The following is a 20,681-nucleotide window of genomic DNA, read 5'->3' as shown; positions in this document are numbered from 1 at the left end:
AATCTAATAACATTTTTCTAAATGAATGTTTAATTTATTTACAAATACATTTTATCTTGCGAATTTTACTGCATTTGAGTTTTGTGCAACATATTTCTTACACTATCTTTTTTTCTGCAAGTCAGTAAATGGGTAAAATCTTAAAAAACTATACACAGTTTATTCTAGAACCAAAAATATAATCCCCAATATTTGACTATGATCTAGAAATGTAGATTCACTTGTGTTCTAGTCAGAGGGAGAAAAAATGCATAAAATGAGTGTATTACAATATCCTTGGTCATTCTACAGATGACATAATCTCAGTTACCTACTAAAATGTATTAGGTTGGTTTTGGGGCGGGGGTAAAATTTTGCTAACAAAAATAGGAATTGGTTGAATTTTTAAATTAACTTATTTTGACCCAAAGATAAATTTGACCCAATTTATAAATTAAACATAAAATTTACTTATTTATTATGAAGAAATCTGGTGAATTCAATTCAGATTACTCTTAATTTATAGTTTATCTCTTACATTTTGTTCTGCATCTGAAACGATGCCCTTAGTGATATCAGTGCAACCCTACTGCCTTCAGATTATGTGCTTGTGACAGCGTCAATACATTTATACAGGTACAATTGATTTGAATGTAACAATTCTATTTATGTAGCTGAAGAAGGGACAGAATCTAGCACTTCTGTTAATTTTGTTGGTTGTGTAGTACTAACAAGAATTAAAAAAATAAAATCTATTTTTTGTCAATAAAGTCAGCAGGTATAACTGGGAGCAGATCTTTCAAATAAGGTGTTCCCATTTTTCAGTCACTTCTCAAAAGTACACCCACACTTTAACAATGAAATTACTGATATGTACTTTCAACATTAACTCCAGGTTATTGAGTTGGGCTGAGAATTTCCATCTGTCATGCTCGTCTGCCTAGAGGTCACTGCTTGTCAGTATCCTAAGAAAGTAAAGTCAAAAAGTGATAAACAGTGTGCTTTCTCTTTAACCCTTAGTTACCTTTTTCCCTTTCAGCGCCCTCCTTGATAGGTATGGTAAGGAAGGACTGGGCTTCCCAAAACAGCATTGCCCTCTCATGGCAAGAGCCTGACTTTCCCAATGGAGCCATTCTGGACTACGAGATCAAGTACTATGAGAAAGTAGGTCTTGCTTAGATCATCAACTAAATAACACTCTACAGAGCAGCCTGTTACATATTGAAATATGTGTACATTTTTTAACTTGTAAACTTGTTCTCACTTTACCCCACATACAATCATTAGGTTTAAGTGTTAATTTTTTTTTGTACTGATCTATTTATGTTTTAATTTGTCTTGTTTTATGTCAGATTTGAGTACAGTAGACGAAAACAGATATACACATCTCATGGTGTCACATTAGTGAGGTTTATAAACAATGTTAAATATGTTGCCCCTTTGATGTGTTTTGATGTCTGCCATGATATTGTTGATATAATACAATTCTGATAAATGTCATTGTGATTACATTTTTTGTGGTCTGATTTAGCAACAACCTGAGGCCAAATTACACAGTACACATTTCTAGCTACGGGATTAGCAAAGAACAGAGAATATTAAACTAAATAAAATGGCATTGTTTTTAAGATTAGAAAGAGAAATAAGAACCACATAGGAAACAAATATTCATATTACAAGTCTGGACCCAAAATCTTCAAGCCCATTTGGGCAAAGGTGCACACACACTTCCCTCACTCCAGATGTAGATGTGCACACATGTAAACACAAACTGGGGTCGCTTTTGCTCTCATCCATTCTGTGCACATTTGCACACCCCAGTTTGAAGAGTAAGTCTTGCTACAGAATAAACATTTGTGGTAATTGGTACCTTCATGCTTTGAGACATATCCAGGAGTTTTCAGGTATCTGCATCTCAACCTGCCAAACTAAGGAGATAATAGTATTTCCTTTTCCCTTTCTAAGAAGCACAAAGCAATGAATGGAAAGAAGAAAAGAGCCCTGAGGAGGAAGACATAAAGCAGAGACAGGAAAAGGGAGTTATGTTTTTACTTTGTAAATATGTGGGCTTATTGTTTTTCAGCCTGAGAAGTTCTGAGTCTGCAGTTCTGTGCACAGTTATGCTGTTTTATTAAAGCTAGAATTGAGAAAAGCCCAACAATTGAAATTACTCAAATTGAAAAACAAGTTACACTGTTTATCTTATTTGGTAAACAAACAAATGAGGCCTGGAAAATCCACAGATTCCAGGGATCCTCAAGGATCTATTCCATAACTTTTCCCATGTTGCTTCCCTGTTATGACTTGATCTGGCACTTGTTTTATTTATCAACAATAAAAAAATCTGACTGTAAATACTGTACTCTATTAAGAGATTAATTCAACTGCAGGAAACATTTTGGCTCATTCCAGAGATCTGCCCATCAAAGTTTTAGAAAGGATATTAAGTTTTAAGCATTATAGTTGCACAAACTCATTGGTAGATTATACTCTGAAGACAATACAGTGTCACTGAGCAACTTGGCATAGGATTTCTCTTTAATAGTGTCAACAGGGCACTAAAATCTAGCACAGCCTAAGGAAGTTGACCTTTGCACAGTAGAGTCACATGCATCATAGTCTTCATAGAATCATAGACTTTAAGGTCAGAAGGGACCATTATGATCATTTAGTCTGATCTCCTGCACAACTCAGGCCACAGAATCTCACCCACCCACTCCTTAACGAACCCCTAACCTATGTCTGAGCTATTGAAGTCCTCAAATCATGGTTTAAAGATTTCAAGGTATATATACCTCAAACAAATCCTGTCCAACTCCATATAGAAAGCACCATTTTCTCTTCTAGTCCTTTATAATGCATCAGAGTTATTTTTCTACTGTAAGCAATTCTTTCTCTTACACATGGCGGGGGGAGGAGGATTCATTGTTGGCATAAGCACGTGCTTCTCCCAGTGGTTATTTTGCCCTTAGTGCCTTGTGATAGTCACTCACTATACTGAATCAATAATTTTTTAACAAAGCACCTTTTGTCAATAGCCTATAGGAGAACACTCTTTTGGCAGTACTAATTAGAAGGCAAAGTGGGAGACAAGCATGGGCAGCAACAACTGTAGGAAGATTATTTAGGGAGAAAAAAGATATATGTTACAACTTCCTCTGAAACGTCAGGCATGTACCCCTCTTGCAGGCCAGATTCTGGAAAGATAGACCAGAATCATGTGCTATACTGTGATACTGATATAGGAAATTTGATTTTATGCCATTTTAATGTGTTTGATGTAGCCATATTAATGTTTTTATATAACACCGTTGAAATGTTATTTATATAGCACCTTTGGAGTACATTAGGCTTTGCAGACATGATAACGAATGGGTATAATGGCCAAATACAAAGCAAAATTGTACGCTGAAATGAAGAGGAAAGCTCCTATGCCAAAACCAGCAAATACAAGTGTGGCCTTTACAAAAATGTATTTGTCTTCACCCTGAAACTCCACAGAGTACAGTTACTAAAACCCCAGAAGAGTGATATTACAGTAAAAGCTGTGTTATCCAGCACTTTATCAACTGGAAAGCTCTATTAACTGACATTTCTGATAACTCCTAATACAAATCTTCAATCTAGTAACCGGGACTAGTATTCTGCCCAGGAGGTTTTGCAATTGTACATTCTGCACTCTACTTTTATGCAAAAGAGGAAGAAGTCAAGTAAGCAAGTTGATATCAGGGATTTATTCAAAAAATAAAGCAGCTTCCAGGGTTTGTCATAGGGTCATTACAGATTCAGCCCACCCTCCTACACCTTCTTCATCTACAATAATAATTGATGTTGACAATGATGACTCTGAAGTACTACAAGATCCTGAAGTGCCTTCTGAATCACCAAAAAAAGATTAAATTATGTTCAGTATAGTTTTAGTGTTAAGTGTATTTGTAGCAATCTGGGTGTACACCATACGCTGCTCATAATGATATGTCGTGTCATAAGATAACCTACTGTATAGAAAACTTTAATTGTATACACCTAAGTGTTTCAAGAAACCAACCACTCTGCAGTGCACTACTACTACTGGATTAGTGCATACCTGTATACTGTACGACTGTATTTTATACTTTATTCATTTTATTGTATTCTAATTCTTTGAAAATTAGTATTCCATTTGTAAAGTATAACTCTCAGTTAACCGGAATATTTGATTAACCCACACCCATTCCCCACACACTCCCCCAACATGCTGGATAACAAAGTTTTTTACTGTAGAAGGAATGTCTAGAATCACAGAAGCTTCTCAGAAACATTTGGTGGTGGAAATATCAGCAGTCAAGTTCTCTGTGGCCACTACAAGCCTGAAATGGGACTGTTGTCATAAACGTGCAGAGACTATGAAGATCTGACATAGCAATGTGAATGATGTTACCGCACAGACATCCTTGTATTGTGAACTTTGAAAATTGTGGCCAGCATTCTAATTTATGCCTAATTGGAGTTCCAAAAAGAGTTTGGTTATGGTATCTTACTGCCCAGTTTACTGTGAGTCTCTCTTAAGAGGAAAGACACAGTTCTAAGGCCTCAAAATAAGCCTGTCCATCAAACCTAAACTCAAGACAGCTGAGAAGTTCTGTACAATAAATGTGAAGTTTTCACTATGCAAGGAAAAGAAAAGTCTTCAGAGGCAATAAAAATGCATATAGTGATCCATAATTCCCAACCAATCTTCATTTGCCCGAGATATTGCTATAAAGACTACCGCAATAAGAATGGAACAGATATTGCAGAGTATTCTTAGATTTTTTTCCTGTATGGTATCCCATTTGCCTCCCATTCATATTAGAGGGAAGACTGGGTTTTTCCCCCACAGACATTGCAGAACTGAGTGCCTCCATCGAACACTCCATTATTTGAAAGCAGCCTATCTAGAATCTGAGTTCATCTGAATAATACAATGTGTGACAATAGTTTAACTCTGTGAAACTCTGAGGATTTCAGCAGAATTATTGGATTATATTTAATCCTTTTAAAAGTAATAGTTTGTGTTCCCTGGAGCTTTCTTTGGTGATTTGTGGGAACGGGCCAGAGAGACATTCTAGACCTCTATAGGGCGTTCTGCATTCATTTAACTGTAGCCACCAGGACTTCCTCATCCCATGAACAAAACTTCTTGTCCCTCACATGTTTCTAATATTGCTCAGAAGATATGGGAAGCTTTAGTACTGGGATCACAATGAAATTTTTGGCCTGTTGAGGCCAAACTAGCATGTGGTCCAGGGTTTTCACCTCCTCACAGCCTCCGGGAGGCACAACTGGGGTGAAAACAGAAAAATATAGAAGTTCACATAATGCTATTAAGATCACTGACGTGTTGCAACTAGCTGCCATTGCCCAGTGCTGGTAGAGACTAAAAGAGCCAGTTCCTAGAGGTAAATGACATCTGGGACTCTGCTGTTGGACCTTTTTGAGAATTCAGCTTTATAGAGGGAGCAGGAACAAACCATCCCGATGTGCAGAAAGAATAGCAAATATGGCAGGCGACCAGCTTGGCTTAACAGTGAAATCTTCAGTGAGCTTAAACACAAAAAGGAAACTTACAAGAAGGGAAACTTGGACAGATGACTAGGGAGGAATATAAAAATATTGCTTGAGCATGCAGGGGTGTAATCAGAATGCCAAAGTACAATTGGAGTTGCAGCTAGCAAGGGATGTGAAGGATAACAGAAGGGTTTCTACAGGTATGTTAGCAGCAAGAAAAAGATCAGGGAAAGTGTGGGACCCTTATTGAATAAGGGAGGCAACCTAATGACCGATGATATGGAAAAAGCTTTAGTACTCAATGCTTTTTTTGCCTTGGCCTTCACAGGAAATGTCAGCTCCCAGACTGCTGCACTGGTCAGCACAGTATGGGAAGGAGGTGAGCAGCCCTCAGTGGTGAAAGAACAGGTTAAGGACTATTTAGAAAAGCTGGACATGCACAAGTCCATGGGTCCAGATCTAATGCATCCAAGGGTGCTGAGGGAGTTGGCTGATGTGATTGCAGAGCCATTGACCATTATCTTAAAACTTGTAGTGATCGGGAGAAGTCTTGGACAATTGGAAAAAGGCAAATATAGTGCCCATCTTTAAAAAAGGGAAGAAGGAGAATCCAGGAAACTACAGACCAGTCAGCCTCACCTTTGTGCCTGGAAAAATCATGGAGCACGTCCTCAAGAAATCCATTTTGAAGCATTTGTAGGAGAGGAAGGTGATCAGGAACAGTCAACATGGATTCACCAAGGGCAAGTCATGCCTGACTAATCTAATTCCCTTCTATGTTGAGATAACTGGCTCTGTGGATATGGGGAAAGCGGTGGACATGATATACCTTGACTTTAGCAAAGTTTTTGATACAGTCTCCCACAGTATTCTTTCCAGCAAGTTAAAGAAGTATGGATTGGATGAATGGACTATAAGGTGGATAGAGAGCTGGCTAGATCATTGGGCTCAATGGGTAGTGATCAACAGCTTGATGTCTAGTTGGCAGCCGGTATCAAGTGGAGTGCCCCAGGGGTCAGTCTTGGGGCTGGTTTTGTTCAACATCTTCATTGATGATCTGGAGGATGGGATGGATTGCACCCTCAGAAAGTTTGCAGATGACACTAAGTTGGGGGGAGAGGTAGATACACTGGAGGTTAGGGATAGGGTCCAGAGTAACCTAGACAAATTGGAGGATTGAGCCAAAAGAAATCTGATGAGGTTCAACAAGGACAAGTGCAGAGTCCTGCACTTAGAATGGAAGAATCCCATGCACTGCTACAGGCTGGGGACCGACTGGCTAAGTGGCAGTTCTGCAGAAAAGGACCTGGAGATTACAGTGGATGAGAAGCTGGATATGAGTCAACAGTGTGCCCTTGTTGCCAAGAAGGTAACGGCATACTGGGCTGCATTAGTAGGAACATTGCCAGCAGATCGAGGGAAGTGATTATTCCCCTTAATTCGATACTGGTGAGGCCACATCTGGAGTACTGCATCCAGTTTTGGGCCGCCCACTACAGAAAAGATGTGGGCAAATTGGAGAGAGTCCAGCAGAGGGCAACGAAAATGATTAGGGGGCTGGGGCACATAATTTACGAGGAGAAGATGAGGGAACTGGTCTTATTTAGTCTGCAGAAGAGAAGAGTGAGGGGGGATTTGATAGCAGCCTTCAACTACCTAAAATGGGGTTCCAAAGAGGATGGAGCTCGGCTGTTCTCAGTGGTGGCAGATGAGTAATTGTTTCAAGTTGCTCAAGTGGGGGAAGTCTAGGTTGGATATTTGGAAAAACTATTTCACTAGGAAGATGGTGAAGCACTGGAATGGGTTACCTAGGGAGGTGGTAGAATCTCCATCCTTAGAGGTTTTTAAGGCTCAGATTGACACAGCCCTGGCTGGGATGATTTAGTTGGTCCTGCTTTGAGCAGGTGGTTGGACAAGATGACCGCCTGAGGTCTCTTCCAACCCTAAGCTTCTATGATTCTATGACCTCATGCTCAGGGCAGAGACCTGGCATATTGGCAAACTCTGGGTCTCCACACAGGCTTGTGCCCTCTTATCACTCAACCCCCTCTCCCCCCTTATATGTTGGGAGTTCTGGGGAGAGAAGTTTTCACAACTGAGCTAAGTCTCTGGGGTAGACAGGGCAGTTATTGTTTGGTTCTAAAGCTCTGTAACCCTTGCTGGAACCTGGCATGTGAGAGCAGGGGGTGAGCATTATAGTGCCCCTCCCCAATGTATAACTGATAAAGTGCCAATTAAACCCATCCCATGTGTCTGTCCTTCATTTGGCTGCTTGTCCTGGTCAAAGGATTATAATGTTTGGGTCAGTCTGGCAGAGGGAAAAAAATCTGAAAATCTCATTCCAAGCTTCCATTACTATGTGATAGAAAATTTTCCTTTGCTTGAATACTTCTGTGCTATTATCAGCTACAGAATATCATGCACTTGAAATAACATTGTATCTTGAAACCTGGCAAATTCACATATCTTATTTCTAGTAGATGATGAATCATTCCAAAAACTGTCCATTTAGCAACATTTGTCACCTTAGATGATAAGTGAATCTGCACAAGCAGTCCATTAAATGTTTGATGCTAGAAATCCAAGAGGTATTCTGCAAAGAAGTTCTTGATATCCCCTGCTTCACTGTCCTCAGAGGTACTAGACATTTGCAAATTAAATCTTTTAGTATGATATGCCTGATATCTGTCCATATGATTCCATAATGATTTAACATTGGGTATTGCCCACATATTCAGGGTCTTCCTGATCACCATATTTGGGGTCGGGAAGGAATTTTTCCCCCAGGTCAGATTGGCAGAGACCCGGTGGATGTTTTGCCTTCCTCAGCAGCATGAGGCAATTAAAGAGAACTAAAGTAAATGGTGGATTCTCTGTAACTTGATGTCTACACTCTACCATTCTTTCGAATTGAATATTGTGGGGTTATAGAATTTAATAAATAAAAGAGAGGGAGTCATTGAGTAGTATGAACCGGGGAAAATTAGTTTTCATGTGAGATTTTGAGGACAGATGAAGAGCTGTTACTTTATAACTACTTTTTATTAAGCTGATGAAGTGGAGAGATATAGCAAAGCATCAGGTTTAAGGAATTTTGAGGGCAATATGACCTTGCTAATTTTCCCATCAGCCTAAAGTTGTATTGACTTTACTCACATAAGAAATGATGCTCAACTTCAAAATCAAATATTTAAACAAACTTTTCCATTTCTTTGAATCATGTGATTTCAAATGAATAAACCTGAATGGGGACAATAACATTCCTAAGATCAGCTCAAGGTAAATCATTTTTGTAGGAGCAATGTGAAGTTTTAAAAACTTAAAATGGGTATTTTTTTAAATATCAGTCGGCAATCAATATTAAATATCAGGATTAGTTACAAATGAACAAGTGGAAAATTGTTAATGCGTCAGGAGGTTTCTTCCAAAGTGCCTGCATACAAGTGTGTTATGCAGAATATAAACCACTTTGAAAAGTGTGTTTACATATTATTGTCCATAAATACTTCTATTACAGGAATTTTCTGTTAAATTCCGAGGATATGAACACTCAGAATGTGTGCTCAACATTCTTTAAAAGTCATAGTGTGTGTGCACAATAGATTATGTATTCTAAATCCTAAGTCTAGGAAAGCTGCATGCTACATGAATATACATGGGCTTCTAAATTGCTATTTTATGACTTGCCACTTTTCCAAATCCATAGTAAAGAATAGATTGTACAGTTTTAGGCACAGCTCTGCACTGGAAATGTTGTAGAGCTGCACCATGGAGACATTCTGCCTCAGAGAGCAAGAATGCCTCCCAGAGCTCCACAGTACTTTTGGGAATACAGCTTACTCTCCCCCATATGGCCTGACAGTTTTCCTCCCCTCCATTTTTGGGGCACCATGTGCTCTCTTGGGGAAGTAAGAAGGGATAGGTCTCTGCAAATCACTTGAGTGCAGAGAGTACAGTTCTGCCCACCCATTAGGTGTGTGACGTTCCAAGTCCTTCCTGCTCTCACACACACACTCTACACCTACGTGAGGCACAGCCAGAATTTTACCTAAATACTTTTCAAAACACTTTATAAATGTAGTCAGTAGATAAAGAAGCTCTCTTTGTGCTGGGAGAGCAGCTGAGCCCTGATTAGGGGGTGGGGCTTCTAACTAGAGGTCCTATAAAGGTAGCCAGCCAGCCAGTCAGGCAGCGGCACAGACAGCTGCAGCGGCACAGGAGCTAGCAAACAGAGCTGTAAACAGGGGAGTTTGAGTGGGAGTTTATAAGGGCAGTTTGTATTGTGGTGCTTGTTTGGGGTTTGCTTTTGCTGGGGGGGTGTGGTCTTTTTGGTGTGGCTTGTGTTTCCCAGACTAACAGGACTTAGGTGGGAAGGCGATGACAGATACGGAGGCAGCTGTGGGAGTGACTCCTGTAGTGAAAGACACATTGAAGATGACTGGATGTGGAAGCTGTGGTATGTACATGATCCTGGAGGGGGGACCCGGTAAGAGATTTTTTTCTGCATGAAATGCTGTCTGATAGAGCCAATGGAAGAAAAGATCCGAGGTTTGGAGATGCAGGTGGAAAAAGTCTTGTTGAGTTTAGGAAGGGGTTTGAGCAGATGATGGAGGAAAGACATGAGGTATCTGAAGGGAAAAGCTCAGACTCACAGATGGAAGCAGGGCTGGGGAATTCTGAGGGGAGACTGGGTGAGGAAAGTGGTCAGTGGAAGCATGTGACTAAAAGAACCAGGCAGAGGAAAAGACGGGCTAGTGAAGGAGAAATAGAGCTTAGGAACAGGTTTGCAGAGTTGGAAAATGAAGAAGGGGCTCAGCAGGTACTTGTTGAAGGTGGAAAGGTAAGGAAGAAGAGAAGAGAGGCTAGTCCTATAGGAAAAGCGGAAGAGTCAAGGGAGACTACACCAAATATGAGCCCCAGGAGAATACAGGATGGGTTGAAGAGGATTATAAGGGAAAATAGGAATGGAAAGAACTTGCAGCCAGAGGAAACAGGAGAGAGACTGGAGAATAGCACTGTCACCAGTAAAAGGCAGGTCTATGTGATCGGGGACACTTTATTGAGAAGAATAGACAGGCCTGTAACTAGAGCTGATCCAGAGAATAGAAGGGTGTGCTGTCTTCCGGGTGCTAAGATACGGGATGTAGACCTGAGGTTGAAAAGGATCCTAAAGGGAGTGGGAAAGAATCCCCTAATTATCCTTCATGTGGGAACAAATGATACGGCTAGATTCTCGCTGGAAAGTATTAAGGGAGACTATGCTAGGCTGGGGTGAACGCTTAAGGAAATTGAGGCTCAAGTGATCTTTAGTGGGATCCTTCCTGTTCCTAGAGAAGGGCAACAAAGGTGTGACAAGATTATGACTGTCAACAGATGGCTTAGGCAGTGGTGCTATAAGGAGGGCTTTGGGATGTATGGCCACTGGGAGGCATTCACAGACAGAGGACAGTTCTCTCGGGATGGACTTCATCTGAGTAGGGAAGGAAATAGACTTCTAGGATCGAGGCTGGCACAACTGATAAAGAGAGCTTTAAACTAGGAATTAGGGGGAGATGGTTGGGAGATGTCCAGGTAATCTCCACGCCAGATTTTAGCATTGAGAGGGAAGAAGACGAAGTAAGAAAGGATCCAGCCGTGGGTAGGAGAATATATAAGGAGCGAGGGCGGTGTGGATACTAGTCTAGTAGGTTATACTGGCTGTAGAATGACTGTGCCTAATAGGGTACAAAATGTGAGCGAGGCCAAACAGCAAAAATTAAGATGTTTGTACACCAATGCGAGGAGCCTAGGTAACAAAATGGAGGAACTAGAGCTACTGGTGCAGGAAGTGAAACCAGATATTATAGGGATAACAGACACATGGTGGAATAGTAGTCATGCCTGGACTACAGGTATTGAAAGGTATGTGCTCTTTAGGAAAGACAGAAACAAAGGTAAAGGTGGTGGAGTAGCATTGTATATCAATGATGAGGTAGAATGTAAAGAAATAAGAAGCGATGCAATGGATAAGACAGAGTCTGTCTGGGCAAAAATTACATTGGGGAAGATAACTAGTAAGGCCTCTCCTACGATAATTCTTGGGGTGTGCTATAACCTCCGGGATCTAATTTGGATATGGATAGAGCCCTTTTTAATGTTTTTAATAAAGTAAATACTAATGGAAACTGCGTGATCATGGGAGACTTTAACTTCCCAGATATAGACTGGAGGACCAGTGCTAGTAATAATAATAGGGCTCAGATTTTCCTAGATGCGATAGCTGATGGATTCCTTCATCAAGTAGTTGCTGAACCGAGCCATTTTAGATTTAATTTTGGTGAGTAGCGAGGACCTCACAGAAGAAATGGTTGTAGGGGACAATCTTGGCTCAAGTGATCATGAGCTAATTCAGTTCAAACTAAATGGAAGGATTAACAAAAATAAATCTGCAACTAGAGTTTTTGATTTCAAAAGGGCTGACTTTCAAAAATTAAGGAAATTAGTTAGGGAAGTGGATTGGACTGAAGAACTTATGGATCTAAAGGTAGAGGAGGCCTGGGATTACTTTAAATCAAAGCTGCAGAAGCTATCGGAAGCCTGTATCCCAAGAAAGGGGAAAAAATTCATAGGAAGCAGTTGTAGACCAAGCTGGATGAGCAAGCATCTTAGAGAGGTGATTAAGAAGAAGCAGAAAGCATACAGGGAGTGGAAGATGGGAGAGATCAGCAAGGAAAGCTACCTAATTGAGGTCAGAACATGTAGGGATAAAGTGAGACAGGCTAAAAGTCGAGTAGAGTTGGACCTTGCAAAGGGAATGAAAACCAATAGTAAAAGGTTCTATAGCCATATAAATAAGAAGAAAACTAAGAAAGAAGTGGGGCCGCTAAACACTGAGGATGGAGTGGAGGTTAAAGATAATCTAGGAATAGCCCAATATCAAAACAAATACTTTGCCTCAGTCTTTAATAAGGCTAAAGAGGATCTTAGGGATAATGGTAGCATGACAAATGGGAATGAGGATATGGAGGTAGATATTACCATATCAGAGGTAGAAGCGAAACTCAAACAGCTTAATGGGACTAAATCGGGGGGCCCAGATAATCTTCATCCAAGAATATTAAAGGAATTGGCACCTGAAATTGCAAGCCCATTTGCAAGAATTTTTATTGAATCTGTAAACTCAGGAGTAGTACCGAATGATTGGAGAATTGCTAATACAGTTTCTATTTTTAAGAAAAGGAAAAAAGTGATCCGGGTAACTACAGGCCAGTTAGTTTGACATCTGTAGTATGCAAGGTCCTGGAAAAAATTTTGAAGGAGAAATTAGTTAAGGACATGGAAGTCAATGGTAAATGGGACAAAATACAACATGGTTTTACAAAAGGTAGATCATGCCAAACCAACCTAATCTCCTTTTTTGAAAAAGTAACAGATTTTTTAGATAAAGGAAATGCAGTGGATCTAATTTACCTCGATTTCAGTAAGGCATTTGATACCGTGCCACATGGGGAATTATTAGTTAAATTGGAGAAGATGGGGATCAATATGATCATCAAAAAGTGGATAAGGAATTGGTTAAAGGGGAGACTGCAACGGGTCCTACTGAAAGGAGAACTGTCAGGTTGGAGGGAGGTTACCAGTGGAGTTCCTCAGGGATCGGTTTTGGGACCAATCTTATTTAATCTTTTTATTACTGACCTTGGCACAAAACGTGGGAGTGTGCTAATAAAGTTTGCAGATGATACAAAGCTGGGAGGTATTGCCAATTCAGAGAAGGATCGGGATATTATACAGGAGGATCTGGATGACCTTGTAAACTGGAGTAATAGTAATAGGATGAAATTTAATAGTGAGAAGTGTAAGGTTATGCATTTAGGGATTAATAACAAGAATTTTAGTTATAAGTTAGGGATGCATCAATTAGAAGTAACGGAAGAGGAGACGGACCTTGGAGTATTGGTTGATCATAGGATGACTATGAGCTGCCAATGTGATATGGCTGTGAAAAAAGCTAATGCGGTTTTGGGATGCATCAGGAGAGGCATTTCCAGTAGGGATAAGGAGGTTTTAGTACCATTATACAAGGCACTGGTGAGACCTCACCTAGAATACTGTGTGCAGTTCTGGTCTCCCATGTTTAAAAAGGATGAATTCAAACTGGAGCAGGTACAGAGAAGGGCTACTAGGATGATCTGAGGAATGGAAAACTTGTCTTATGAAAGGAGACTTAAGGAGCTTGGCTTGTTTAGCCGAAGTAAAAGAAGGTTGAGGGGAGATATGATTGCTCTCTATAAATATATCAGAGGGATAAATACAGGAGAGGGAGAGGAATTATTTCAGCTCACCACCAAAGTGGACACAAGAACAAATGGGTATAAACTGGCCACCAGGAAGTTTAGACTTGAAATTAGACGAAGGTTTCTAACCATCAGAGGAGTGAAGTTTTGGAATAGCCTTCCAAGGGAAGCAGGGGGGGCAAAAGATCTATCCGGTTTTAAGATTCTACTCGATAAGTTTATGGAGGAGATGGCATGATGGGATAATGGGATTTTGGTAAGTAAATGATCTTTAAATATTCAGGGTAAATAGGACTAATCCCCTGAGATGGGATATTAGATGGATGGGATCTGAGTTATTACAGAAAATTCTTTCCTGGGTATCTGGCTGGCGAATCTTGCCCATATGCTCAGGGTTTAGCTGATTCCCATATTTGGGGTCGGGAAGGAATTTTCCTCCAGGGCAGATTGGAGAGGCCCTGGAGGTTTTTCGCCTTCCTCTGTAGCATGGGGCATGAGGGAGGCTTCTCTGCTCCTTGAAGTCGTTAAACCATGATTTAAGGACTTCAATAGCTCAGACATAGGTGAGGTTTTTCGTAGGAGTGGCTGGGTGAGATTCTGTGGCCTGCGCTGTGCAGGAGGTTGGACTAGATGATCAGAATGGTCCCTTCTGACCTTAGTATCTATGAATCTAAATTTCTGGTTTAAGGAGGTTGATGTTAGTAAGCTACAGTAATGTTATTCCCTTTTGTCCCATAGCCTCCTGCGATATCTACACCACATAATGTAGCTCACTTGTTTCTTTTCAAGTCTCTCATAGTAGTGAATAGTTTAACAATTAAAGTTTTTCAATCATTCTTTTACATAATTTGTGATTGAGTCAAAATGTTAGGCTTGTGCAGAGGCCACCATTTTGCAACTAATGCCATATTTCCCTTATCTACTAAGGTTGCCACCTCTGAGGTAGAAAAAACAGGACATCTGGGATGACCATGAACCTATAAAATTGGACAGCTGGTAGTGTGTACTGTGCACCCTGACAGATATTCCTCTTTTGAGGGACTATCCTTGAAAACAATAGATAGGTGGCAGGCAACTCTGTTACCTACCAGCAATTGCTTTCTGAATTCAGGTTATGACTTTATCTTAGATTTTAAAATGAGGAAGAATATACTTTTAAGCTTCCATTTAAAAATATATTTTATATCATAGCCACATGTGCTAGGCATTTCATAATAGACATAGGAAGACATGCACCCTACTCCAGTGAGCTTACTGTCTACAGGGAAATGGTGACAGTAATACAGATGTGCAATAGTTTGATTTACGTATGTGGCCATTATAATGGTTCAGTAAATGGTTTTTATGTATAATAAGTATGAAAGATATAGGCTAGTGAATATTATTTTTATTAAGAATGGGTAGCCAGTTCAGCAAAAAGGGTCAGGCCCGCACAAAGTTTTAGAGAGTAAACAATTTTCACATTATTTTTAAATTGTCTAAACTCTGCACTTCTGGAGTCTCAGTGCAACCAGAAGTGCCGACGTAGAGCATGTCTACATAGTGCAGCAATGCTCACTAGTGAGTTGTAAATTCTAATGCCCACTAATGTGTTGCAATCTATATAGACCCTGCTGGCATGTACCAAAAGTTCTCCAGTGCTTGTTCACTCTAATATGTCTACGTGGGCCAGTGAGTGTGCCACATGTTTTTGTGTTTTAGAATTCACATCTTACTGGTACACATTGTTGCATGCTGTGTAAGAGAACAATATTTCTGTTGAGGCCAGAAGCAGGAAATGTAATCTCATGAGATAACCCCGTTCTCGTGAGAGTTCGAGTGTTTTTGCAGAGCCAATAATTCTGAATAATTTGGATAAGTACATGAACTTTTGAACACTGATGTAAAATCAACCTCTAGACTTCCTGCAGTGGATGATAGTTCAAGGAATGGATCAGCATTCTCACCACAAGCTTCATGAATGTTCCTTGCTTTTTCAGCATAAGGAAGCACTTCAAAACCACTGGCAAATAAACCACACCTTGAGAATTTTAAAAATAATTACTGCAAATGTGCTTTGGGACATAAACCATTAAAACAAAATTGCCTAGCTGATTCTAGTATAGTGAGTGGTGTTTAGTAGACTTTTCAATTTCCCTAGTCTGCTGTTATTAATGTAGATCCCCAAGGGAAAAACTACAAGAGCTTAGATTCTCAAATGAGAAAAATCTAGGTCTCAGCACTGTTGCAAATGAGAGTGAATAATTGAGGCATCTCTGACCAGATATCATTTTTTGCCTTTGGGAAAAACCCAAAGACCTTACAGCAGCCATTATTAATGACACGGATATAATTACTATTAGGAGAAAAGGAAATCTAGCCTCTAAATATCAATTACATATAGGCCAGGGTTCTATCAGAGAGATTCTGCACTAGGCCTTCTCCATTAGTTGCCTTGGTTTGTCTGTCCTCCTAATGGGTTTCTTCATTTATTTAGAGCTAGCTTCTAAAACTTTGTATTTAATAATAAAGTGGTCCAGAGAGCTATTACTATTATCATTCCTGCTAAACCAAAGATCTCACCGAGAAATATTATGCTGTTTAAGCAATTCTAGTGGACATTATTTAAAGAAAACATCACTCAGTGCTTGCTTTTCTAGTGTTCCCTTCTGTAGTCAATACCTTTTTTTCTTTTTTTAACATGACATAAGCATTGCACAACAGTAAGACATAAATGTAAAAAAAAGTGCATTTAGTACTTTTGAGTGGGTAATCCAAAAAGTAATGAGGAGTAATCAGCTTTTTACATTTGATTGTTATTCCTGTGTGTTTACCTTCTATTGGCAGATTTAAAAATAACTATGACTCTTTGATCATAACTTTTCGTAAGTAAATAAAGATAATGAGCTGTTTTACATTTCATTTCTGGAACTTTACATTAAACCCAAGAGACTAGATATTCAAATGTTGTACATCTAAAAACCAGTTGTTAGCCACAAGCGTTTTTCACTTGTGATTTAGGCTTGAAAAGTATATGCAAAGACAGGTTACAAATCCATAAATACAGCATTACACAGCTAGTTCGGTACCTCAAAAATAGCAGATGATAGAAGTGGATTTCTAAGAAAAGTTGTGCTCAACTTCCATTCTATCCAAGCAATGTTAGAAGCCCATACTTAAGAAACAATAGTTTTCAAATAACTTAGTAACACAGCAAGAATAATATAGTTAACTACACTCATCAGCTGTTAGTGTGAAGAGTTAAGATAAATAGGCTAAAAAAATTAAAATATACAGCAGCCTAGTGTCTTTCAGATCACACTAAGGAACAAAATATAGATGAACATAAGATGAAAAAGACATTTGGATCTCTGTTAAAGATTTGACACAACAAATGCATAGAGGAGACTAACATAATCTTTTAAGCAACAGACTAATTGAACATACCAATTTAGACACTGTTGTATTGAGAACTAGTTTCTATTTGTTTTCCTTTTGACATACAGGTGCATTGGCTAGTCGTGGCAGGAACTCACCATCTTGAAAAATCAGGCCACTTATTTAAGTTCCTGAATATGGATTTAAGAGACTCATTCTGGATAGCCAAAAAATGGTAGTGTGTCAGTTCCAGGAAGTATAGAGTTAATTACATAATGGCACAGCTAATAAATAATGATTATATAGACAAGTATAATTTCTTTCCTTACAAATTAAATGCAGTGTTTGGAGACACCCATTATGTTGAAGTCTGCTAAGTAATTAACGTAGGAACTGAATAAGCTTACATAAAGTAAGAATTATCCTGAACCTTGACCAAAATCTTTATCCTTGAACATAAACCATTTTGAAGACCAAAGGTGGTTCACTGTTTTCATAAAACGCAAGCAGTTTGTTGCCCCCCAAATCCTCCTTCTCCTGAAACTATCATCATGCATTCATAGATAGAGGCCAGAAGGGGAAATTATGATCACCAAGTCTGATTTCCTGTATAACAGACAGTAGCATTTCACCCAGTAATTCCTATGAGCCCCATAACTTGTACTTATTTCCAGTTTTAATATTATGTCTTTGTCTAAACTAAAGCACATTCTAGTATGTTACCTTCTTCCTGTGTAGTTTCCTATAGATTTCATTCAAGTTGCCTCTTAACCTTCTGTCCCCACCCCAACTCCATCTTTCTTTTCAGTTCCACTGACCTAATCCAGCTCTCTTCACACAGGTAGCTCAATTTGTTTTGGTTTTTAAGTCCTCCCTTGTACCCTAAACCCAGTGACATCATTTTCCATTTCACTGTGCTTCTTTTTTTGGTTCATCTTCAAACCTCTCCAGTTTCATAGACCTAAATTCTGGATTTCTCCTAGGAGACCCCTTCTTTTTCTGATATCCAAGTAGGGCCATTTTAGTATCTTGGTATTGTAGAATCAGTTGCTACCATAAAAATCTCATAATTTCAAATTCTCGCCCACCATCATGTGTTCACAATGTGTTCTGATGTGCCAGTGACCTGAGGAAGTTTGGAGTTTTGGAATATGCTGACATTATGATGTAAAAGAACTGTAGGAACAAAGACCTGAAAATAAGACTCACTGGATCCAGTTGGTTAGAGCCAGCCCGAGGGCTAATTTATTCAGAGAACGAAAAGTGGGGATCAAATTTTGGGACGTGAAAAACACATGGTTTATTTGGAGTGAGGGAGGCACAAGATTGGGAAGCTGAGCAAGGTAAGACAAGATCTCAGAAGATAAACTGATAAACATCTTGACTTGTCCATACCAAATCAAGACTCTTAATTGTCTGTGGTGTGCCTGTTATTCTAATACTTACTGTCAAGAAACTAGAACCATTGCCATCCCAGGTATTTCCTCCCAGTTTTCCCCAGTTCTTCACTTCAGTGATTTTACTACTTCAGTAGATTGGACGTACTGTGAGAACAGTGGCAAGAGACCCCTGTTCTCCTGAATCTAGTTTTGCAGCCAGAAACTCTCCCTCGTATAGGACAAATTGTTATCATTTCACCCTATAATATTTATATCCCCAATAACAGACTAGGTAACTACATGAACCCAGGCCACATCTTAAATTAAGCAGTGATGCCAAAAGCAAATGTATTAAGCCAGAAGCCTGCTCTTTCATATCCAAAACAATCATACAGCAGACTGGGGATATAGGACTCAGAAAAGAAAGATGAGATCTTCCAGAGTGAGTCATTCCCTTTTCGATGTAACAAAATGAAACATTTTATAGCACAGTATATGTTTAAATAAAAGAATAGACCTGTTAAATTATTTTTGTTAGTGCAAGATTATGCATTAAATAAGGTTTCACCTTTAAAGGCTTGGTTTGGTTAACCAACTCAAGCAGTTAGGAAAGCTGCTGACTCAGTATAATTAAAGAACTTTCATGTAATTCTGTTATGATTATCTTTTTTTAAATAAAAAAGATAATGCTGTTGATTTAAAGAGACAGTGTATAGAAAACTCTCTCTTGTAAAGCTTTTATTTTATTTATTTATTTATTTATTTACTTATTTTAAAATGCATTGGTATTAATAGTTTCAAAGTGCCCTTTCTCAATGCTCTTGTCAGGGAGACTGAGTTAACAACCTATTATTATGTACTCCTCCCTGAGTTGTTACTAGCTTTATGGTCTTTTGCGGGAATACACCTGCTTCTCATAAAAACATTTATGTTGCTGCAGAAATTGATGCCTTCTGTATTTGCAGTGACCTTGTACAAACTACATTGATTTTAAACCTTGAGAGAAAAGGATTTCTCAATAAAATGATCATGTCTCCCTTTATACACTGCCACAAATACTAGTGTGGTATAGCATTGTAGTAGCCATGCTGCTGAACTAACAGTTAAGGAGGCACTTCCATTTTAAAAATCTGGTTTCATGTATGTATAAGTTTTCTAAAAACAATCACTTTTGAGTTTTATAAACACACAAAACCTTGGATTCCCTGCTTTAAAAGAAAAAAAAAACAGGGTTTGGTTTGGCTTTTTAGGGAGGAAGTTGCGGGGGATTGTTTTTTTAAATACATACTTAGCTAACTTTAAAATGGCTTATTTTTCAAGCTTCACACTTGCTTAATGGACTTACTCCTGTAAGGAGAAAAAATTCCTTTGAGATGTCTGAAGAAACATAATTTATCAATAATGAGCCAAATTTATCAGTGATGTAACTCTAGAGTCTACAGAGGAGTTATACCAGGGATGAATTTGGCCCTGTGAAGCTAACTGAATTAGACAATCATGCATTAGATATCTACTGTGTGTGATAATTTACTGGTTTGTAAACAATGTATTGAGATTTGTGTAGCTGGAGGTGTCTGCATAATGAAATGCATAAAATTGAATCTCTCAGGGTCCTCCCTGCATATTGGTCAGAATCTATCTCCCTGACTATATTTATTGGAATGATTGCATATTAAATTCAAACTTCAGTCATTCTAGGAATTTGTGCTATATACCCTACAAAGCATATAAACTTTGAAACCACCAGCAAGAACTCTGGAAGAAACTCTCTTAGTGCCCTCAAATCACTTTAAGATGACATCAGGAGAAACCGCCTTTGCCCATACATTTCAGATTTTCTGTACATTACATGTAGGGCCATACAGCTAAGATCTCTGTGATAACGGAAAAAATAGCAGTTAAACACAGAAAAGGACTGCTAGACTAGATAACCTACCTGTCAATGCAGGAAATCCTCATAATGTATAAAAACAACGAGGAGTCTGGTGGCACCTTAAAGACTAACAGATTTATTTGGGCATAGCTTTTGTGGATAAAAAAACCCACTTCTTCAGATGCATGGAGTGAAAATTACAGAAACAGGCATAAATATATATTGGCACACGAAGAGAAGGGAGTTACCTTACAAGTTGTTTTGTCCAGTCTAGTTTTAGATGTCACA

The 20,681-nt window shown here is 39.0% G+C and overlaps 1 protein-coding gene across 4 annotated transcripts in view; it reads left to right on the top strand.

Annotated features, from left to right (window-relative positions):
* EPHA6 (EPH receptor A6) overlaps nucleotides 1–20,681 on the top strand; it is an 844,148-nt gene that overhangs the window by 563,253 nt on the left and 260,214 nt on the right. For all 4 annotated transcript variants that reach the window (XM_038403007.2, XM_038402996.2, XM_038402988.2 and 1 more), the window contains one exon: nucleotides 1,019–1,143. In XM_038403007.2, coding sequence (XP_038258935.1) covers nucleotides 1,019–1,143 — 125 coding nt within the window. The remainder of the gene's footprint in view (nucleotides 1–1,018; nucleotides 1,144–20,681) is intronic.

This window comes from Dermochelys coriacea, chromosome 1 (assembly GCF_009764565.3).
Source record: "Dermochelys coriacea isolate rDerCor1 chromosome 1, rDerCor1.pri.v4, whole genome shotgun sequence".
In the NCBI taxonomy this organism is placed as follows: domain Eukaryota; kingdom Metazoa; phylum Chordata; order Testudines; family Dermochelyidae; genus Dermochelys; species Dermochelys coriacea.
Note: the sequence above shows the minus strand (reverse complement) of the source record. Positions and strands in the feature narration are given on the sequence as shown.